Source organism: Macaca mulatta, chromosome 20 (genome assembly GCF_049350105.2).
Source record: "Macaca mulatta isolate MMU2019108-1 chromosome 20, T2T-MMU8v2.0, whole genome shotgun sequence".
NCBI lineage: Eukaryota > Metazoa > Chordata > Mammalia > Primates > Cercopithecidae > Macaca > Macaca mulatta.
The window spans coordinates 82,917,490-82,939,308 of NC_133425.1; the positions used below are offsets into that span (position 1 = coordinate 82,917,490).

Below are 21,819 nucleotides of genomic sequence, written 5' to 3' on the forward strand. Positions count from 1 at the left end.
GTCAGCAAGAATCCTTGGAGGAGAACCGCTGCGCACGAGGATCTGCCGCTGTCCGTGCTGGGCTGTGGGTAAATTGCCTCCCCATAGGTTGCACTTGTTCACACGCCTGTCCTCCCAATGTCAGGCCATGCCCCTCACTCCTAATGCCAGGCAGCACAGAGCCATTCAGGAGCCCTTTGGGGGCCCCTCCCAGGGAGCTCAGTCTAATTGGAGACAGCAAATATGTTGGATCTGCTTGATTTTCAAATGATTTACCCAGAAACATCTACCCTCTCAGCCCCTGGTGTGGGGAATATGAGCCCTTCCCTGGAAACACTGTTAGAAAAAGAAAAAAAACAAAAAGAAAGAGAGAGAGAAAGGGCTCATTGAATAGGGCATCCCTAAAACGTGGACAGAGGAAGCAGAGAGAATGGAGTCCAGACACTCGGACCCTGTTGTCACCCCACCAGGGTCCACCCAGCAACACCGAGACACTGAACAGGGCCCTCCTGAGGGCCTAGAAATGGTGGTGATCAGCTCCCACACCTGAGCCTCCCTAGTCCCCAAATCACCAGCGGGGACTTTTTTACAGCCCCTCCACCCAGCCACCCTGGGTCCTGTGCAGCCATCTGGGTCTACGCATCTCCGGGACGCACAGATGAGATGGAACTGTCCCACGCATGTTCTCTGGGGCAGAAATGGCGGCAGAGCCTGCCGAGGCCACTCTTGCCAGCTGGCCAGGGCACAGCGTCTGACCCAGGAGGCTGTGACCTCGCTGCCCCAGGCCTGGCATGGCCTGTGGACAGTGGCCTGTCCCACCAGCCACCAGGAACCTCCCTTCAGTGCCCACCCCATCCACCTCGCCAAGACTGATCTAGAAATTATTTATAGATCCGAACTCCACAGAAACCATTGTGTCTGCTGTTGCCATGGCAATGGGGATGTGGCAGGAGCACCAGGCTCTCAGGCTTTCCAGGGCCCGTGGAGGCCGGCAAGGGCGGTCGATTTCTACCAGGAGCCCCTGACTCACACCCGCCGTCAGAGACCCCCGGGAGCGAAGAAGACAGGCTTCCCACCCTTTTCCAGCAGGGCTGGCTGCATCCAGGAAGACAGCGCTGCTGGTGAGTGGTTCGATTTTGTTTCAGACCTCTCCAAGAAATCATCTAGAACAACTTCCGCAAGACTGGAGGTGCTCCCGTCCCCCATGGAACCTCTCGGGAACACAGCCTCCGACTCCTCACCGCAGAGCAGCTGCGTCAGACTCCCGGACGGCAGGGCCTAGGGATCTGTGTTTTGGTTTTGGGATCTGTGCAAATCCACATGACTCAATAATCCAAACATACAGAGAGCCTGGGAACCCTTACCCCACTCTGGCGCCCTATGCGTCCGCTTTCATTGGCTTCTTGTATTTCCGGCTTGTTTTCTTTAGGGAGGCAGCAAATACAAGATACGGTCCACTTTTACCTTTTTCCCCGCTCAGAAAATAAAGATGCCACAGCCAGGCTTTTGCACCTTGCTTTTCTCACTAAATGCTATTTTCCAAAGCTGTCACCAAATTTGCCGCTTCTTTATTTTTTTTCTTGTACGGCGGCACAGCGTGGGTTCCCTCCTATGGGTGGGTGTGCCAAGGAATCTGCTTGCGTAACCAGACCTTTTTCCTAGGAGCAGTTGCCCAGACGCAGCCCTAGGATGAGAATGGGTTTGCAGTGACTATTCAGGGAGTACTCCCTGGGGACACAGGTTGGGGGTGGGACGCTGGACTGGAAAAGGAAGGAAGCTGAGCAGGGTGCTATGTGGGCACAGTCCTTCCGCAGCCTGAAGGAGCTGGGGTGGGCGGGGCATGCCCAACCCCACAGGGGAACTGTGGAGGGTCAATCACACCCTGGGATGTCCCAGCCTGAGACCAGGGAGCTGGGGGCTTCATATACCCATCCAGAACCCACCTGTCTTTGGTTAAGGGCGGTCTAGGAAGGTCTAAATTCCCAGGCATTTCCATGCATGATGATGACGAAGCGGCTTCGGGGAGCCCACGGGCCACCCTCTAAACCAGAGGTCTCCAACCTCTGGGCCACGGCAGGAGGTGAGCAGCAGATGAGTGAGCAAAGCTTCATCTGTATTTACAGCTGCTGCCCATGGCTCACGTTAATGCCTGAGCTCCGCCTCCTGTCAGATCAGTGGCGGGCTTAGATTCTCAGAGGAGCGTGGACCCTATTGTGAGCTGCATATGTGACAGATCTAGGTTGCACGCTGCTTATGATAATCTAATGCCTGATAATCTGTCACACGGCAGTGACCAGCAAGGACACACATCCCTTCCCGCATGAAGCTTACACTCCAGACCAGCGTTGCCCAATAGAGCTTTCTGCAGTAATGGAATGTTCTAGATCTGCGTTGTCCAATGTGGTGACCACTAGTCCCATGTGGCTGTTGAGGCTTTGAAATATGGCTGGTACTGGTTTGTGGCCTGTTAGAAACTTGGCTGCATAGCAGGAGGTGAGTGGCAGGTGAGCGAGTGAGGCTTCCTCTGTATTTACAGCCGCTGCCCATCGCTGGCATTACGGCCTGAGCTCCCCCTCTGGTCAGATCAGCTGCAGCGTTAGATTCTCATAGGAATGCGAACCCTGTTGTGAACTGTCATTCGAGGAATCTCGGTTGTGCGCTTCTTACGAGAAACTAATGTCCGACGATCTGTCACTGTCTCCCGTCACCCCCAGATGGGATTGTCCAGTTGCAGGAAAGCCAGCTCAGGGCTCCCACTGATTCTACATTATAGTGAGTTGTATAATTATTTCTTTATATATTACAATGTAATAACAATAGAAATAAAGTGCACAGTAAGTGTAATATGTTGAATCATCCTGAAACCATTCATCCTGCCTGGTCCATGGAAAAATTGTCTTCCATGAAACTGGTCCCTGGTGCCAAGAAGTTTGAGAACCACTGCTTTCAGCAGCTGCTGGTGCTGGCTGGCGGAGGTATAAACGCTCAAAGCTTTGGAGTGCACAAAAATGGTAAAAAGGGATCTAGGGGTCCGGCAGGGGCCCTGTGGTTATCCAATACATGTTTCCAATGGATTCTGTTACAACTGGTTCTGACAGGGAGCTGCCCTGGCTTAGAGACAATTCGTGAGCAAATTATCACCCATGTACTCAGCACTTCCATGAACCAGGCCCCGGCTAGACCAAGGAGTCCCAGGTGTGTGGACCCCAGTGCGTTTCCTCCACGGGTGTGGCACTGGGCAGGAGAGGGCCGAGGGCCCCTGCAGCTGGAGGTAGCTGGTGGCCCCTGTGTGCTCGCAGCCCTGCTGCAGCTTCCTCAGAAATGACACGACCTCACTGCACCTCCTGACCTTGAGGTGCACTGAGAAGCACTGCAGAGGACACTCTGCTCATCAACAAGTTTTATTTCTCTGTTTGTGCGTTCAGCACAAAATATGTGTATTGGTGTAATAGACTTTGTAATACGTTTCCAACGTTTTTTCTACAAAGTTTCAGGTCTTTCCCATAAGCAGAGCCCTTGAAGGTGCTGGCGCAGATTCCACGATCTGAGGCCTCCTAACGGCCTCTGGAGCCCCTTTCTGGCACTTCCCACATAGAGCTGCCGCGCATGGTCCGAAAATCATCCTAAAAATGGAACCTTACGCTCAGGCAGGCACTGCACAGTTCTGTGTGAGTCGCATGCTTCTCAGCCAAGACGCGGCTGTGTAGGAAGTTCCTTATAAGGATTTCCTACTCTTTTTGGGCCACCTGTTTGTGTCATGACCAACAGCATTTGTATTCCCAAGTCTGTGCCTCCTGTGGGCAGGAAGGGGCCCTCGTTGCCTTTTCCCTTGTGGGTCTTCAAGTCCATGAAGTGGGGGCTTGGCCAGGGTATGAGATGTCTTTCTGCAAATTAGAGAAAGGGATATGCTAGGGTTTGTCCTTTCCGACGCTTATGCTGAAATTGAATCCCTACAGTGGCAGTATTGAGAGGTGAGGCCTTGAGGAGGTGATCGAGTTGAGAGGGCTCTGCTGTCATCAGTAGATGAATCCATTGGTGGACTCACGGGGGAACGGGTGAACGTTGGCGGACTCACGGGGGAACGGGTGAACGTTGGCGGACTCACGGGGGAACGGGTGAACGTTGGCGGACTCACGGGGGAACGGGTGAACGTTGGCGGACTCACGGGGGAACGGGTGAACGTTGGTGGACTCATGGGGGAACGGGTGAACGTTGGTGGACTCACGGGGGAACGGGTTAATGGGTTAATGGTTATCCCAGGAGTGGGTCAGTTATCATGGGAGTGGGACTGGTGGCTTCATAAGAAGAGGAAGAAAGACCTGAGTAAGCAGAGTCAGCCTCCACATGCCCTGTGCCTCTTGGGGCCTCCATAACTGTAAGAAATTAATTCCCTTTCTTTATAAATTGCCCAGTTTCAGGAATTCTGTTATAAACAACAGAAAACAGACTAAGGAAGCACTCCCTATCTGAGTGGACTCAGCCTGGAAAGGAACAGTCTTCTGCGTGGGGGGATTTTTATAGGTGCCCCAGGGTGGTTGGGACTCCATCCATGCTGACCACCCAAGCATCATTAACCTGGGATATTAATGAGGACATTGGTTTGGGTGCTCTAACAAGGACAATCAAAGTGGCAGAGATTGCCAGAGGTGGAAGGTGATTTCTTTCTGTCTCTCACAGCTGGGGTCGAGCTGGTGTGGCCTGGGCACCTTCCCATTTGTCATTCCACAATTCCCCTTGTGTGTGGTCCTTGTCCATGTGCTGCAGGGCAGGGTGCTGAGAAGCAGACCTGCAGTGGAGATTTGCATGCAGGAAGGACCTGAGCATACTCTTGGGGAGAGGCAGGACCAGCAGAGGGAGGAGGTGGCTGAGATGCTCCCACAGGAGCTCTGAGGCTGGCATGGGCCATCACAATTGTCCCAAGTGGGGGTGAGGGGCTTGGCCTCTATAGCCCCCCTAAGAGTAGGTGTGCCTCTATGTAAGCCAGCTCTCTTCTGCTAAGGGTAATTCCCAGAGAGTGCTGAGAGTGGACCACACTCCAGCCAGCAGGAAGGGGCAGCGGAGGGGGAGACTCCCCAGTCTGTGCAGGGAGAGGCTCAGAAGGTACACACATCACTTTTCATCCTCATCCTTATCATGTGGCCACATCTACCTTCGAGGGAGGCTGTGGGGTGCAGCCATATACCTGTTTAGAAGTCAGGGTTTGTCTCACCATGAGATCGACGGGAAGACCGTAACACCTGGCACCTAGACGAGCCAGCCCACCGCCTCGGTGCTCGGGAATCAGTGCATGAGCAAAGGAGAGATTAGGAGCAGAGTGCCTGCTGTTGGTAGGAAGAATAGGATGTTTTCTCTTGGCTTGGGAGCACACAGAGTGATCCTGTGGGTATTTGTTTCCAGTGCTGCATTGTATCACACATTTAACCACTTAAAACAACACACGGCCAGGCGGGGTGGTTCACACCTGTAATCCTAGCACTTTGGGAGGCTGAGGCAGGAGGATGGCTTGAGCCAAGGTGTTTGAAATCAGACAACATAGGAAGATCTCTTGTCTCTACAAGAAAAAAAAATTAGCTGGGTGTGGTGGTGCATGCCTGTGGTTGTGGTCCCAGATATTTGGAAGTCTGAGGTGGGAGGATTGCTTGAGATCAGGAAGTCAAGGCTGCAATGAGATATGATTGCACCATTCCACTCCAGCCTGGGTGACAGAGCAAGACCCTGTCTCAAAAAACCAAACCAAAACACAAACACACACACATTTATGATCTCACCATTTCTGTGGGTCAGGCATCCAGGCACAGCTTAGCTGGTCTGTGCTCAGGGTCTCCTGAGGCTGTATTTGAGGTGTTTGCTGAGCTGCATTCTCATCTGCAGGCCCGAATGGGGCAGAGTCTGCTTTGCGTTCATCCAGGCTGTTAGCAGAATGTATTTCCTGTGGTTGTAGGGCTGAGGGTCTGCTTTCATGACTGACTGTCCCCTGGGAGCTGCCTTTGTCCCCTGCTATGTGGCCCCCTCCAAGGGCATATCACCATATGGGTATTTCTTTCCTCAAGGCTGGCAGGAGAGCTCCTCACTCCTGCCTGCTGAGATGGAGTTAACGTAATGGAACGTGCTCACAGGAGCTGCCCCTCGCTTTGTCACTTTCTGTTGTTCAAAAGCACGTTCCAGGCCCTGCTCACTCTCAAGGTGAGGGGACCACACAGGGTGTGATTCCCCGAGGGTCACCCTGGAATGTGTCTGACACTCCCTGATATGGTGAGGACAGATTCCAAAGGCCTGTGCTTCCAGCCCGTTTCTGCTGCCACTGGGTGCCCTCTGGGTGCCGTCTGGCCAGCCACTCACCTCTGCTGGGCCTTGATGTCCTCCTCTGTCCAGCATAAGCCATGGAGGTCAGTGGTCATTAATTCAACACTGAAATTGATGCATTGTTTTTCTTGTGTCCAGAGAACATGTTGAGCTCTGTTTTTTTATGTTAGTCGTAGGAATGCTCCCAACTGCAGCTGTGAAAGCTAAGGGTGGCTGAGAGCTCGCGTGGGCTGAATGTTTCACAGACACTTTTTGTGTAATCCTCAGAGAGGCTGAGGGACCTGCCCAAGCCACCCAAGTAGGAAACCATAGCGGGGAGCTCAGTGAGGGCAGGTAGGACTTCAGAGCCAGGCCCTTCCCGCTACGGCACCCTCTCTCCTACTGTCCTTGCTCCCTGATGGAATCTAGCTTTCCAGCAGGCAGGGGGATGGTGGGAAGAGGCTACCCCTTTTAACCTTGATGAAGTGCCAGGGAAGACTTCAGCAAGCCGGGCCCTCATTCCCCATGCCTCCCACCCCTCCCTTCACCCCATTTTGCTGCTTTCATCAGCACTCAGGGCAGAGAAGGGCTGGTCTGACCTCCTAGGCTTCCCCAGTGTGCCGACCACAGGTGTCTATCTTTACGACAGCCCGTCTTGGGGAGCACAGTGATCCGACCTGGACACATACAGGCATCATCCGCCACTGCATTAGCTGCCTCTGAGACCTAGGACGCCCACTGCCAGGCCTTTCTCACTTTCCTGGGGCGTGTCTCTCTGGGTTGGTAGGGACTGGAGGTCTCCGAAGGAGAAAGACGGTGTTGGTCCCTTGGTCAGGAAACGCCTGGCACGTTTGCTTCAGAACCACCCCAGGGGATGATTTATAGAGGTGCAGGTTACCAGGTAAGGGCACCACAGCAGGTGGTGGGGACCACAGCAGGCCCAGGGACGCTCAGGAGCTGGCTGCAGAGCTGCTGTCCCTCGGGCTGAGGGAGGAAGGCTGTGGCGCTGGAACCTGAAGGGGAAGGTGTGTGGAGTTCAGGGCTGCAGAGGGCGTGACCTTCAGGGAGGGACAGAAGGGCTCTGGGGAGGTAAACACCAGCCCTCCTGCTGCTGTCCTGTGCTGATCTCATGCCAGGGCGCCCCACAGCCAGCCAGAGGCCAGGGGGCAGCAGGGTCTACTTTTGCTGTCAGCACCTTGAGCAGAGAACAGAGTGGGCAGGGGCAGACGTGGATGTGAAGAGCAATGGAAGGCATGGGGCGCAGGACCCCTGGTGGTTTTGGCTCCCTATGATGTGGCAGGCATGGGGCAGGGTGTTTGGAGTGGGCATGGTGGCATGTTCTGTGGCTGGAATGGGGCAGGACATTCGGAGTTGGCATGGTGGCATGTTTTGTGGCATTCATGGGGCAGGGCATTTGGAGTGGGTGGTGGCATGTTCTGTGGCACACATTGGTGGCAGGCTAGGAAACGTGGCCAAGATCACACTATGGGCAAGCAATGGAGCTGGGCTCAGACCCAGGGCTTTCTGCCTCCAAGTGCCACCTTCCTGCTGTAGCAGACAGAGCAGGAATTCCAATCTGAAGCCACCCTGCCTTTCCCTTGGGCTGGGGCCGGTGTCTGCAGTCCATGCTTTTGTTGACCATGGTGTGGGCTGGAGCCGAGCTGGGAGGAAGTGCTGGGGAGGGTGGGGTTGTGCCGCACTCTAGCGTGGGGGGGAAGGGGTGTGGATCAGAGGGAGGAAGGAAGAGAAAATGGGGGTGGAGAGAGGGGAGAAGGCACCAGGGAGAGGGCAGGGGGCTGGGAGTGCAAAGTACCCCGCAGTCCCAGATGGTCCTCTACTGGTGAGTTGGCTATTAACAGCAAAGAGGGCTCTAATTGCAAAAAGCAAAACACATTAAGGTTTTTTGGAAAAAAACTATAATATCTTTATGACTTTGGGGCAGGAAAGGATTTCTTTAACAAGATCTCCAAAGCACAAACTGTAGGAGAAAATACTGAGGACTTTGATGTCAACATTTTAAAACTTCTGTTTAAAAAACATTCTCGTAAATAAAATGAAAATACAAGTCTCACAGATTAGAAGTTATCTGCAATGCAAGTAATGGACTAAGAGTAAGTGTCCACACTCTGTAAAGAACTTCTGAACATCTACACATAAAAGACAAGCAAGAAAATAGAAAGGTGGAGGCTGGGTGCAGTGGTTCACGCCTGTAATCCCAGCACGTTGGGAGGCCACGGTGGGCAGATCGCCTAAGCTCAGGAGTTCAAGACCAGCCTGAGCAGCATGATGAAACCTCATCTCTACTTAAAATACAAAAATTAGCTGGGCATGGTGGTGCATGCCTGTAATCCCAGCCACTTAGGAGGCTGAGGCAGGAGAATCGCTTAAACCCGGGAGGCGGAGGTTGCAGTCAGCCAAGATCGTGCCACTGCACTCCAGTCTGGGTAGCAGAGTGAGACTCTGTCTCAAAAAAAAAAAAAAAAAAAAAAAAGAAAGAAAGAAAGAAAAAAATAAAAAGAAAAAGGAAAGAAAAGAAAGGAAGAAAGGAAGGCGGGCAAAGGGAGCCACAAGCAAGTCAGAGAAGAGAAAACGTGTGTGGTTACTAAATGTCTGAAGAACCAGTGCCTTTGCTGGCTGAGAAGTTGCAAGTCAAAGTCACAACGCGATGCTTGTCCGCACCCAGCACACTAGCAAAACTTTAAAAACCTTGCCACCCCAGTGATGGAGGGGAGGAAGGGAAGCGGGCATCGTGCACTTTGCTGAAAAGAGGGTGGCTGCATGCAACGGCCAGTGGAGCGGACGGCCAGATGCCCCTCTTTCAAGCATAAGCCTCTATTGTTCACAGTAGTGTCACCCAGGATAGCAGGCAACCTGGAAGCATCCATTGACAGAATGAAAAAAATAAATTACGGCAAATTCACACAATGGGACACTGGAGCCATGACAAGAAATGAACTAAGGCTACGTGGATACAGGTCCAAAGCAGAATGTCAAGGCATAAAGGCTGAACGGTGGATGCTGCACAGCTCTGTGTACACAGGGCTGGAACCATGCCCGGGAAAGGTGGTCGGGAGTTACATGGGAGCTTGGGAGCTCCTTCCTGCTCCTCACTTCCCTTCTCAGGGAGAACTGCATGGGTAGAGCAGGGTGTGTGTGGCAGTGTGTGTGCATGTATGTGTGAGCAAGTGGCACGGTGCATGCATGGATGTGTGAGCATGTGGCAGTGTGCGTGCATGAATGTGTGAGTGTGGCAGTGTGCGTGCACGTATGTGTGAGCTTGTGGCAGTGTGCGTGCGTGGATGTGTGAACGTGTGGCAGTGTGCGTGCGTGGATGTGTGAACGTGTGGCAGTGTGCGTTCGTGGATGTGTGAGTGTGGCAGTGTGCGTGCATGGATGTGTGTTTGTGGCAGTGCGTGCACGTATGTGTGAGCACGTGGCACTGTGCATGCATAGATGTGTGTTTGTGGCAGTATGTGTGCACATGTGTGTGTTTATGGCACTGTGCATGCATGGATGTGTGTTTGTGGCAGTGTGCACGCATGGATGTGTGATTGTGTGGCCGTGTACGTGTGCCAGCATGTATGTGAAAGGCGTGTTTGTGTGAGTGTGTGACAGTGTTTGTGTGGGTCTGAGTGTGTGGTGTGTGATGATGAGTGTGAGTATAAGTGTGCCGAGGACGAGGTTTCAAGGCTCCCTGGATGCAGGTGTCCTTTCTGGGCCACTGCTCAGGTCCTGACTCCCCCTTTGGCCCCTGCCTGTCACAGGGCATGGGGCCACTCGTGCCACCGGGGGCTCAGGAGGAAGGAGGCTCCTGGCCTTTTTTGCCCGAGGGCGTGGCCTCTGAGGGAAGGGTGGGCCATGCGCGGCCAGGAGGAGCACCCGGGGCTTTTTGGAGCCGGCTCCCACCGCGTGTGCTGCCCTTTCCGTCCAGCAGGTGGCGCGCCCGGGCAGTTTCCAAACGACATCAGGCGTCCCGCCCGCCCTTTTTGCAGGCGGGGAAACTGAGGCTGGACTTCTCCTTCCCCTGAGCACCAGAGAATCCATTCTCTCAGTCCACGTGCTTGTGGGGCCTGGCTGGGTGCTGGGGTTGGGAGCCATGGTGAGCAGAACAGACGGGGCCTCCCCCTCCGGAGCTTGCGTCCCAGTGAGGACACCTGGATGCATCCCGTGGGGAGCGCCCGACCCTGAGACACTGCCACTCACCCCACACCCAGCACAGTTTGCACGTGAGACCCCCAGCGTCTGCAGCCCTGGGACGCCCTGCAGCCTACACAGCCATTGCTGTGCACCGCACACCTCTCCTGTTAGCCCGAAAACCCCTGCGAAGGTCCCGCCTCCTCCACCTCCGTGTGTTTCAGGGACAGGCAGCCCATCCTGGTGGATCGAGTGTGGGGGCACAGGGTTCGCACACCCTGTCCACGAGGCTCCACCACGCTCGAGCTGTGTGGCCATGGGCAGGCTGCGTGTCCTCTCAAGTGGGTCAATGATGGTCACCACCACAGAGGGTCGTGGGGGGGCTGACTGGGTGTGAGAATGCCTTGCAAAGGCACCGGTCTCCCCACACAGGCACGCGACCAGACCGTCCCTGCTTTTATTGGAGGGTGTAGAGAAGGGAATTTTGTCCCTAAAAAGATATGTCCAACGCCGGGTTCAGTGGCTCACACATACAAACGCTCCTGAAAAGGATGGATGAATGAATGCAAAGCGGACCCGCCCTTTGGTTTCCATTGGGAAGTGCCCCAGCCCTGGAGTAGGGGGGGCTGTCAGCAGGGTTCCATGGAGTGGGGGGGTGGGATCAGAGCCCAGATGTGCGTGTGGCTCTGGCTTGGCATTTCCTCAGAGGGACAAGATTTCCTCAAGGGCAGAGAGGGGAGAGTCCACGTAACACCCACGTATTTGAGAGAAAGCAAAGGTTTTGCTGGAGGAACGCTGGAGTCAGATGAACATTTGATGCTCTGAGGCTCCAATGGGGAACATGAGCACTTTGGAGGCGTCGGATCCAGCAGGAGGATTTCTGAATCGGGTGGAATGAAAGGTGCACGCTGGATCACGAGGTTTTCTGCAGCACGTGGCAGAGATTCCCTGCCAGTGACTCACTTTTTCAATGAGTCCTGAAATTCATTCATGCCAAGAGGAGCGACGGATGACAGACCCCTTGTAACCAGCAAAGGCTCTGTTCCCGGAACAGAGGGCTCAGGAGCCCCACGAGGGAGAGGCACCAAATAGAGGCCCTGAGCCCAGGCCTTTCCCTGCGCTGTTAGCTTGGCCAGAACACAGCAGCCAAGCATGTTTAGCTTCTGTGTGTAGGAGGAAAGGGAGCGGGAGCAGCAGTTCTGGGGGAAGCTTTAGGTTAGATTTTTTTTGATTATTTATTTATTTATTTATTTATTTATTTATTTATTTATTTAAGACAGAGTCTTGGTCTGTCACCCAGGCTGGAGTGCAGTGGCGCGATCTCAGCTCACTGCAGCCTTCACCTCCCAGGTTCAAGTGATTCTCCTGCCTCAGCCTCCCAAGTACCTGGGACTACAGGCAGGCATCACCATACCCAACTCATTTTTGTAGTTTTAGGAGAGATGGGGTTTCGCCCTGTTGGCCCAGCTGGTCTCAAACACCTGACCTCAGGTGATCCACCCGCCTCGGCCTCCCAATGTGCTGGAATTACAGGTGTGAACCACTGTGCCTGGCCAGTTCTTTATGTTTTGAAGGTTACATATTTCTGTGTGACTGTGTGTGCTGTTCTCCTAGTGGAGGTGCTATGGCCTTGATACCAATGGACGCACAGTGATATGGGCTGGGTGTGTCCCCCTCAAAATTCCTATGTTGAAATCCTAACACCCAAAGTGATGGCGTCGGGAGGTAAGGCCTGTGATAGGTGATGAGGTCCGGAGGGTAGAGCCTTGTGAGTGGGATTCGTGCCCCCCTTCCTTCATGTGAGGACAGGGTGAGAAGGCGTCATCTGTGAACCAGGAATCAAGCCCTCACCAGACACCGAGTCTCCCAGGGCCTTGATCTTGGACTTCCCAGCTTCCAGAACTGTGAGAAACAAATTTCTGTTGTTTAGAAGCCACCCAGTCCATGGAGTTTTTATTATAGCAGTCCACGTGGACTAATACACACAGACATCTAGAGATAAAGCAGTTATAATTGTTAGTTTTTGTCACTTGGTCAGAGTTGAATTCCTTTGGCAAGTATACTTTTTTTTTTTTTTGAGACAGAGTCTCGCTCTGTCGCCCAGGCTGGAGTGCAGTGGCACAATCTTGGCTCACTGCAAGCTCCGCTTCCCGGATTCACGCCATTCTTCTGCCTCAGCCTCCCTAGTAGCTGGGACCACAGGCGCCTGACACCACGCCTGGCTAATTTTTTGTATTTTTTTAGTAGAGACGGGATTTCACCGTGTTAGCCAGGATGGTCTCGATCTCCTGACCTCGTGATCCGCCCACCTTGGCCTCCCAAAGTGCTGGGATTACAGGCGTGAGCCACCGTGCCCGGCCAAGTATGATTGTTTTAAATGAACCGTGAAACACTGCCTTCAAGGTCTCCGTGTGTCGTCTCTGAGCCTATTCAACAAAACCACACAGCCAGGAAGCAATCCTGGGCACAGACGAAGCTTCACACGTAAAGATGCTCATCATAGTGTAATTCACAATAGAAAATATTGGAAGCAACTTACACATCCAACAAGAGGAGATGGAAGAACAAATGACGCCTTTTTCTCTAGATGGAATATTGTGAGATCATCAAAAGAGATGGTTTAAAGAAGGAGAGAGCGATGGTTAGAAATGTTAAAATGTGCCTACCCCCGAACCCCACAATTTCACTTCCCAGAATTTATCCCAAAGACAGGCACAGGGCAAGTATGAAGAAACAAGAGTAATGGGGTTTCATAATTATTGCGAAAACTCGGAAACCACTCACAGTCACTCCGTAGAGGCTTGGTGACCTGAACCGATGAACTTGCACAGAATGGAATGCAGTGATAGCACCAGGTTAGAAACAGATGCGCAAGTTCAAGGACCTAGTGAAGGGGTGGGTTTTAAAGGTGTGTTGAGGAGGGGGTGAAAGGAGGTTATGGAAGGATAGGAAGCAGCGCAGGACTGGAAAGAGGGTAGCTGGGACCACCCGTGGGCCCAAACAGAGCTGAGGCTTTCAGAAGGGAAGGAGGCCCCCGCCCACCACCAGCGACCAGGAGGAGACAGGGGGTAGGCACGCCCCCCCTCTCCTCCCACTCTCTGCCCCAGTCTCCTGTTGGCCAAATCCAACTGAAAGGCAGAGGGCTCAGTGGGGTGGGGTAGGTCAGCCTCCAGAGCACGTGGCGGGTGGAAAAGAGAGGAGATTGGAAGTAACGGGGCTGGCAGGAGAGGCCTCACATAGGGGCAAGCCAGAAAGATGGCACCACATCTGAAAATGTGCCCGTGTGTGTCCAGAAATTCTGAAGATGACATATTTTAGTATGCTCGCTGTCCTAATCTCAGTGGAATTGTAAGAGTATAAAATGAAATAAAAACATTATATGCATAGATGTAGAGTGTGAATATATATGAGTGTATGCACATACATGTGCATACCGATGCAGATGATGTAAGAATATATATAGCAGCAAGCAGATCTGTAGGTATGCTCTTACATTCGGAAATTGATCATTCAATACATTTATGTGGAGAGTTCTGAAAATCACGATCTGGCGGTCCGCGCACCACGGGGCTCGCAGTGATGACTCCTGGGTCATGAGATGATGGTGGCTTCTTGCCCTCCCTCCTCTCATTACACTTTCAATCTTCTGAAAATTTTGCAATGAGTACGTACGGCTTTCACAATGAGAAAAACAGCTATTTTGCAATAAATAAATAAATAAATAATGTGTGCAAGGACAAGCAGTGTCTACGAGAGTTACAGCATAACACGCACTGCTGCTTCATGGCACGACATGAGGTGGGAAAAGCGGTCCGGTGCCCACTGTGAGTGTCTGTTGGGTGTGATGATGAGTGAGGACATGTGTGAGGGGAAGCAGCCCTGTCTGGGATGGATCGGGGGAGTGAACTCCGATGGGGTGGAGGCCACATGGGGAGTGGTGCTTTTGTTCTTTCTCCACATTGCATGCGCAAAACTAAACCAAACAGGCTTTTTTTTTTTTTTTTTAGACAGGGTCTCGCTCTGTCTCCTAGGCTGGAGTGTTGTGGCACAATCTCGGCTTACTGAAACCTTGACCTCCTGGGCACAAGCGATCCTCCCACCTCAGTCTCCCAAGTAGCTGGGGCCACAGGCATGTGCCACCATGCCCGGCTACTTTTTGTATTTTTTGTAGAGATGGAGTTTTGCCATGTTGCCCAGGCTGGTCTCGAACTCCTGGACTCAAGCGATCCTCCTGCCTTGGCCTCCCAAAGTGCTGGGATTGCAGGTGTGAGTCACTGCACCTGATCCCAAATGAGCTTTTAAAGGAGAGCAGGAGGTTCCATGATTGGCCAGGGAGGAGGCTGGGCTCTGTTTCCAGGGAAGAGGAAGGGGTCAGGTCAGTTCTAGAGGTCAGCTCTCCCAGTTTACAACTGGGGAAGCCGAGGCCCAGAGGGCGCCTGTTGTTAATCAGCGCTGGCACGCTTCTCTCCCCCGCCCCACGCAGGCCCTGCTGCACCTGCTCCCTCTTAGGACTGAATGCCCTACGATCCCCACCGAATGAGGAAGGACGCTAGAGGTTACAGGACTGGTCCCCGACCGCTCAGCCAGAAACAGGCTTTGAACCCTGCTGAACTCTGGTGGCACAGGCTGCACAAGGCTTGCGTCTCCCTGGAAGGGCCACTCCTCTCTGGTCAGCGAAATCTCCTCCCCGCCCAGGAATCTGGACGGCCCCCGCCATTTGCCTGGTTGTTCCCCTACCCGAGTGCCCTCGATTTTCCCCTCTGGTCGGGGCAGGAGCGGCAGGGCTGGATGCCAGGGCCCCAGGGGCAGGGAGGTGAGTGGGCACCACTCCTTCCCCCACGGGTAAGGTGGACATCCAGCTTCGGACCACATCACAGACGCCCAGGCCCCCAGCCACAGCCGGGATCACTCAGCTGGGTAACGTCTCCACTTCCCAGCTGGGCCAGAACTTTTCCATGCTGCCAGGACTTGCAAGAAAACAGCTGTCTGGCTGGTGAGTAGAGGGGCCTGGCCCTGGGTGGCCTTCCTGGCTGGTTGGCCCCAGGGACTCAGCAGGCACAAAAACAGCCTTGCTTCTCCCCAGCTGCCGGCTCAAGGTCTGAGGGACCCTGACAGGCCTGTCCCCGGCTCAGGGCTGGCTGTGCTTCCCTTCCAGGCTGAACAGAAAGCAAAACATCAGCCTGCTGGCCCGTGGGGGTTGGGGGGGGGGTCACTGCCCTCTAACAGCCTGGACATTCTTGCAGCCACTTGAGCTCAAGAGGTTTAAAAGTTCCCACTGCTTGGAGGACAAGGACAGCCCAAGAGAGTCTGCTGGTGCAGGCAGTGGATATCTGATTCCCCCAGGAGCAGGGATTTCTGTGGGACTCATGGAGGACTTTGCGGGCCTGTGAACCTAGCAAGAAAAATGTATGTACTTGTTTTCACCAACATTTAACTCACACACACAGACCCTGGACTCGGGGGGATCAGTCAGCTGTGACTTTGCTGCTCACAGACACCTCGACAGGGATCCCGCAGCTATTGTCCAGAGAGACGTCTCACAGCAGCACGGTCTTTACCTCCTCTTCCAGGCAGGCGCTGTGATCACCCCCACTTTACAGATGAGAAAAGCCAGGCTGGGTGATGCCATGACTCAGGGTTCCCCAGCTTGTGAACTGGTATTCGAGCCCAGGTCCATCTGAGCCCCTGGGGTTAATGCACTAAACCAGAATTGCAGGATTCCACAGCGGCAGACCGCCCCACACAGGCCCACCTCTAACAAAGGAGATGGGATGGTTAGAGCTGGTTATTTAATGTGCTGTAAAGAAACCCCTGTCACTAAATCTCCATCTAGAGTTATATATGTAACTGACTTTGATTATAGTCTATGCATTTATTTATGCATTTAAAACATTATTCTGGGCAGGGATCCACAGACTTTAGTGGAATGGCAAAAGGATCCATGGCATGAATAGTGTTGAGAACCCTTGCTTTAGAACCTGCTGGTAAAATCATAATGAGGAGGTGGAAAACACAGTGCGACTTCCATGAGGGCGGGGCCTGCCTGTCTCTTGTTCCGGCATCTAAAGGAGCTCTTGGTCAGGAAGAGCATCTGATTTCCCTAAGTTTACACCTTTTTCCTGTTCCCACCCCACTATCTCCATCAGTATCATCAAAGCTGTTGTAGAGTGCCCTGCAAATGCAGCCTCAAGACAAACCCTTCTGGTGAGGCTGCTGCCAGGACAGTTCTCCCGTATAAACCCTGGAGCAGCCATGTCCCTCAAAAACCACCTATGGGAGAGGTGAGTTCCAGAGGGGTGTGCAGAAATGGCGCTGCAAATCCAGTCCAGGTGCAAATCCTGGCCCCATGATTCACTAGCTGGGTGACCTTGAGTGATTTCCCTAACCTTTCTGGCCCTTGTTTCCTTATCTGTGATATAGGCTTAATCATAGAACAATAAAAAATATTTCATATTTGCCTGATCACATATCTATGCATTTATTCACCCACCCATCCAACCATTAGTCCATTCACTCACCCACCCATCCATCCATCCATCCACCCACCCACCCATCCACCTATTCATCCAACCAGCCAGCCAGCCAGTCATCCATGCACCCATTCCTCCACCCACCCACCCATCAATTCATCCATTCACCCATCTGTCCATTCACCCATCTATCCAGTTATCCATCCATTCTTCCATCTACCCATCCATCCACCCATTCCTCCACCCACCCACCCATCAATTCATCCATTCACCCATCCATCCATTCACCCATCTATCCAGTTATCCATCCATTCTTCCATCTACCCATCCATCCACCCATTCCTCCACCCACCCACCCATCAACTCATCCATCCATCCATCCATCCACCCATCCACCTATTCACTGGCCCATCATTCACCCATCCACCTACCCACCCACGCATTCATTCACCCATCCATCTATTCATCTACTCATCCACCCATCCACCCATCCACCCATCACTCCATCTACCCATCCATTTTATTTTTTGATGTGTTTCAGAATACATACATTTCCCCCTAAGTACTTCCACATGCAAATCATTAATCAGGCTTTAATATTTCAGAAACTTAATTTTACTTCTAGGTATTAAGGTGGCCAAGTCCTGCTTCCTTCTTGCCTCTCCCTACTCCCACCCTGCCTCTCCAGGCTGAGATATCCTAGGGCAAGAACCAGCAGAACCGTCTGAACTCCTCCCAGGCCCCTGGTTTCTGGAGACCCCTCTATGGAGGAGAATAAGGACAGCCTGAAGTTGGGCGGTGGAGGTGGGGGTTGCTCCTCCTGAAGCCCTTCAGTGACAGCCAAGCACTTGCTTTTCTGGCAGTTGAGGCTTTTACTTAACTTCCCCTGGGCGCCTCATCAGCTTTGGCACTGGTGCAAACTCATCACCTTGGACCAGCTGCCTCTAGAGGTGGTGAGCTCGCCATCACTTGAAGTGGTTAAGCAAAGACTGAAGGAAGCTCTGGTGGGGGTGGGAGAATGTTGTAGAGAAAATTTAACCCAGAACAGGATTGAACTACATCGGGACTTCGCAGCTTCTGCACTGTTGATATTTTGGGCTGGATAACTGTTGCGGAGGCTGACCTCTGCACCGCACGGCATCCTGCCATAGTCCTGGTCTCAATCCATTATATGCCAGTAGCACCCACCCCCTAAGCAAAATGACAACCCAAAATGCCTCCAGTCATTACCGAATGTTCCCTGGGGGGTGAACTTGACCCCAGGCGAGAACATCTGGACTAGAGGAAACCTACAGTCCCTTGGACCTTGAAACTCCACGGTTGATCCTGCTCCCCAGGGCACCTCCCTCCTCGGTCCCCTCTGTTCACGGTCCTGTAGCCTTTCCGTTGCCATGGAAACTGGAATTGTCTTTGCCTCTTTTTCCTCCTTTGCCCACCCCATTTACACATTCTTTCAACCAACAAACTCCCATGTGCTGGGTCCAGGGAACACGGATGCAAACAGCCCCCCGTCTCCTCTTCTGGGGCGAGAGTAACAATGGTCTGACCTCCCTAAGCGGTTTGAGGATTAAGTGAGACGGACAATGCCAGGAAACGCCGAGCAAAATGCAGGCGCGGTGGACGTCGTCAGCTCTTAGAATTGCAAGCTCCAAAGAGAAGGGGGGCACCAGGCGACAGAGGAGTGGCTGGTTCTGGCTGGGGGACCCGGGGGCGGGGGAAGCAGATACCTCGCCTGCCGTTGGAAGCAGGGTCCGCAGGGTGGAGGCGCTCTGAACAGCAGGGCACAGCAGGTGGCGGGGTTGGAAGCAGCACGTGTGTAGTAACAGAAAAGCCAGGAAGGCAAGTACCGCAAAGCCCCAGAACCCGTCTTGGGGCTTGGTCCTCACCATGGGGGCGCAATGCCCCTGGAGGGTTTTAAGAAGACTGAGTGGCATGGATGGGGAGTGAGAAGGGGGCAGGAGTGGGGACGAAAAGACCAGCAGGCAGGCAGTTTCAGCAGCCCAGGAACTAGGCCGTGGGGGCTCACCCAGTGAGGGAGAAAGAGCCTGGGGGCGGAGCCAGGCTTTTGGAGGAGGAGCCGACCTCCCGGGGTGGGGCCATGACTGTGGGAGGAGCCATATCTCCGTGGGGTGGAACTAGGTCTCCTGGGGGTGGAACTAGGTCTCCTGGGGGTGGGGCCAGGCTTGGGGGCAAAGCCAGGCTTCTGCAGAGAACCAATGTCCCCTGGGGTTGGAGCCATAACTCAGGGGAGAATCCAGATTTCCTTGAGGTGGAACTGGGTCTCGTGGGGATGGGGCCAAGCCTGCAGCAGGAGCCAGAGCTCAATGGATTGGGCCAGGCCTTCTAGGGTGGGGCTAGGCCTGGGGGCGGAGCCAGGCTCCTGCAGAGAACCCAAGTCCCCTGGGGTTGGGGCCGTAACGGGGTAGAATCCAGATTTCCCTGAGGTAGAACTAGGTCTCGTGGGGATGGGACCAGGCCTGGAGCAGGAGCCAGATTTCAAGGGGTGGGGCCAGGCCTCCTGGGGTGGTGCCTTGCTTGGCGATGAGGCCATGACTGTAGGAGGGGCCAGATCTCCTTGGGGTGGAACCCCATCTCCTAGGGGTGGGGTTAGGACCAGGGCAGGTGCCAGGATCTTGGGGCTGGAGCCAGGCCTCAAGGGGCAGGGCCAGGCCTGTGGGTGGGGCCAGGATTCCTGGAGGTGGGGCCATGCTTGAGGGGCCAGTTGTCCCATGGGCAGGGCCAAGTAGGGATGGGGCCCGGTCTTCTGGGAGCTAAGGGAGGTCCAGGGGGTGGAGCCAATTCTGGGGCGGGTCTACGCTTGGGGGAGGGCCGAGCCCAGAGGCAGGGCCAAGCCACCGCCTGGTTGGAGAAGGAAATCAAAAGGGACGCCTCCTTGCTGGCCTTCTGGCTGAGCCTCACAGCCTGCTTTTCACAGGGCGCCTTCGTCTTTCGTCAACATCTGTCCAAATAGTACCTTTAAAAATCATTGCCAAAGCGTTTGCTCCCAACGGTCGGAAACGACCATCGGCAGGGGACGGGTTAAACCAATTCAGGTGACTGACACCGTGCAGTGATACGCAGCCAGCGTAACTGTCCCTGTGGAGGACGTCTAGGTGCAACGTCTGGTAGAAGGTATGAGGGCAGACAGCGTGGTCTGCATGCTCTATGCCACCATGTGGGCACAAAAGCAAAACAACATAGAATCGTGTGGTTATCTATGCGTCCAGAATTTCTGGAAAGACCCCAAGAAACTGGTCATATTGCTTGCCTCTGGGAAGCTGGGGGCCGAATAGGGCTGTGAAGGAGACGTCTCACTTCATTCTCGCTTTAGTCCTGAGCCAGCCCGGGTTGCGTGTGGCTGCGGGCCACAGAACCAGACACAGGGCCCAGTGCGCTAGGGTGAGTGTTTCGTCCAGTGACCGGTGGCATCCAGGCACAGGCAGTCCTGGCCAGGCAGCAACTCCACTGGAACAGCGACCTCACCCATTCCTGTCCTCTTGACTGCAAGACGGTGGCTCCACCGCCAAGGTCACGAAGTGTACCAGGCCGGAGGGAGAGCAGTACATGGTCCAGCTGAGGTAAAGGCTTTTCCAGAAGCCCCCGAACTGACCTGCAGGTCTCACTGGCAGCGCTGGGCACATGGCCCTGCCAGCCACAGAGAAGGTCATGTCTCAGCAGCACCCTGGTGCGCTGGACAGAGCTGGAGCTCTGTAGGAAGGAAGGGAGCGTGGAGCTGGGGCTGGCACCTTTGCACCTCGGGAATTTTGCACTCTGTAACCAGTTCCCTGCCTAATAAATTCAACATCAGCCAAGGAACCATGGCTGAGAACGTGCCCAGGGGAGCCAACTACTTGTCCCCCCCATCCGCACCCCCAGCTCATGTCTGTGGCACGGCCTTGGTGCAGCACCCCCCGCCCCCTGTGGCAGCAGAGGCAGGCACGACTTGGTGGAAGGAGGTTTGAGGCAGCAGGGCCCTGCTTCCTGCTGACGGGAGGATGGGGGCCGCGCCAGGTGACAGGTGAGATGGCAGATGGTGGCAGAGGGGGGTGCCAGTCTGGGAAGTAATGAGGTAGCTCATTATCAGGCGTTGTTTGTTTGTGGCTGAGAACTCAGCTCGGCCCAGGTTGGAGGCTGCTACTGCCACTTAGAGAGAGCACAGCACTGTCTGCATGCAGGGTCCTCGCTGCCCCTCTATAAAAAGTGCCTCCTGGTCAGCCAGAGATGTGCTTCAGATGCAGATCCCAGGCTCTGTTACCCGGAGACTGAAACCTGGTGGGTCAGAAGGGGCTCAGCAAACCGCATTTTTTTTTTTTTTTTTTTTGAGACGGAGTTTTGCTCTTGTTGCCCAGGCTGGAGTGCAATGGTGCGATCTCGGCTCACTGCAACCTCTGCCTCCCGGGTTCAAGTGATTCTCTTGCCTCAGCCTCCCGAGTAGCTGGGATTACAGGCATGCGCCACGCGACACTTGTCTAATTTTGTATTTTTAGTACAGATGGTGTTTCTCCATTTTGGTCAGGTTGATATTGAACCCCCGACCTCAGGTGATCTGCCCGCCTCGGCCTCCCACAGTGGTGGGATTACAGGCGTGAGCCACTGCGCCCGGCCTCAACCTGCATTTTTAGACAAGCTCCCAGGTGACCGGGATGCAGAAAGTCCCTGACTTGACTACAGATTTATATCCAGATGCAGTTTCTTGGGCGCCTCTATGGGTGGGCACAGCTCTCCACCCGCTGTTCTGTTTGGTCCTCACTGGAGGATCGCTACCCATGAGGCCAAACTATCACCACCCCATTTCACAGACAAGGAAATGCAAGCCCAGAGAGGTGCAGTCCCGTGGTCTAGGTCACACAGCGCTTCCGGAGGAGCCTGCACCTGGCAGACAGCCTTGGCCTCCTGGGCCAAAAAAGCCCTTGCAGCTGCTCTGTCCTGTTTGGTCTTTTTTTTTTTTTTGAGA

General features: G+C 54.0%; 1 protein-coding gene across 4 annotated transcripts in view; it reads left to right on the forward strand.

The window, feature by feature from the left end:
• Nucleotides 1-915: 915 nt before the first annotated feature.
• LOC106995114 (uncharacterized) overlaps nt 916-21,819 on the forward strand; it is a 31,954-nt gene continuing 11,050 nt past the window's right edge. For 2 of the 4 annotated variants that reach the window (XR_013412008.1, XR_013412009.1), the window contains exons 1-2: nt 14,124-14,219; nt 14,879-15,388. Coding sequence is in view for 1 of the 4 variants with exons in the window: in XM_077986634.1 (XP_077842760.1) it covers nt 16,668-16,676 (9 nt within the window). In the remaining 3 variants the exon portion in view is untranslated. Of the gene's footprint in view, nt 1,101-14,123; nt 14,220-14,878; nt 16,677-21,819 lie in introns of those variants that run through there. The other 2 variants (XR_013412007.1, XM_077986634.1) reach the window with 2 other exon arrangements.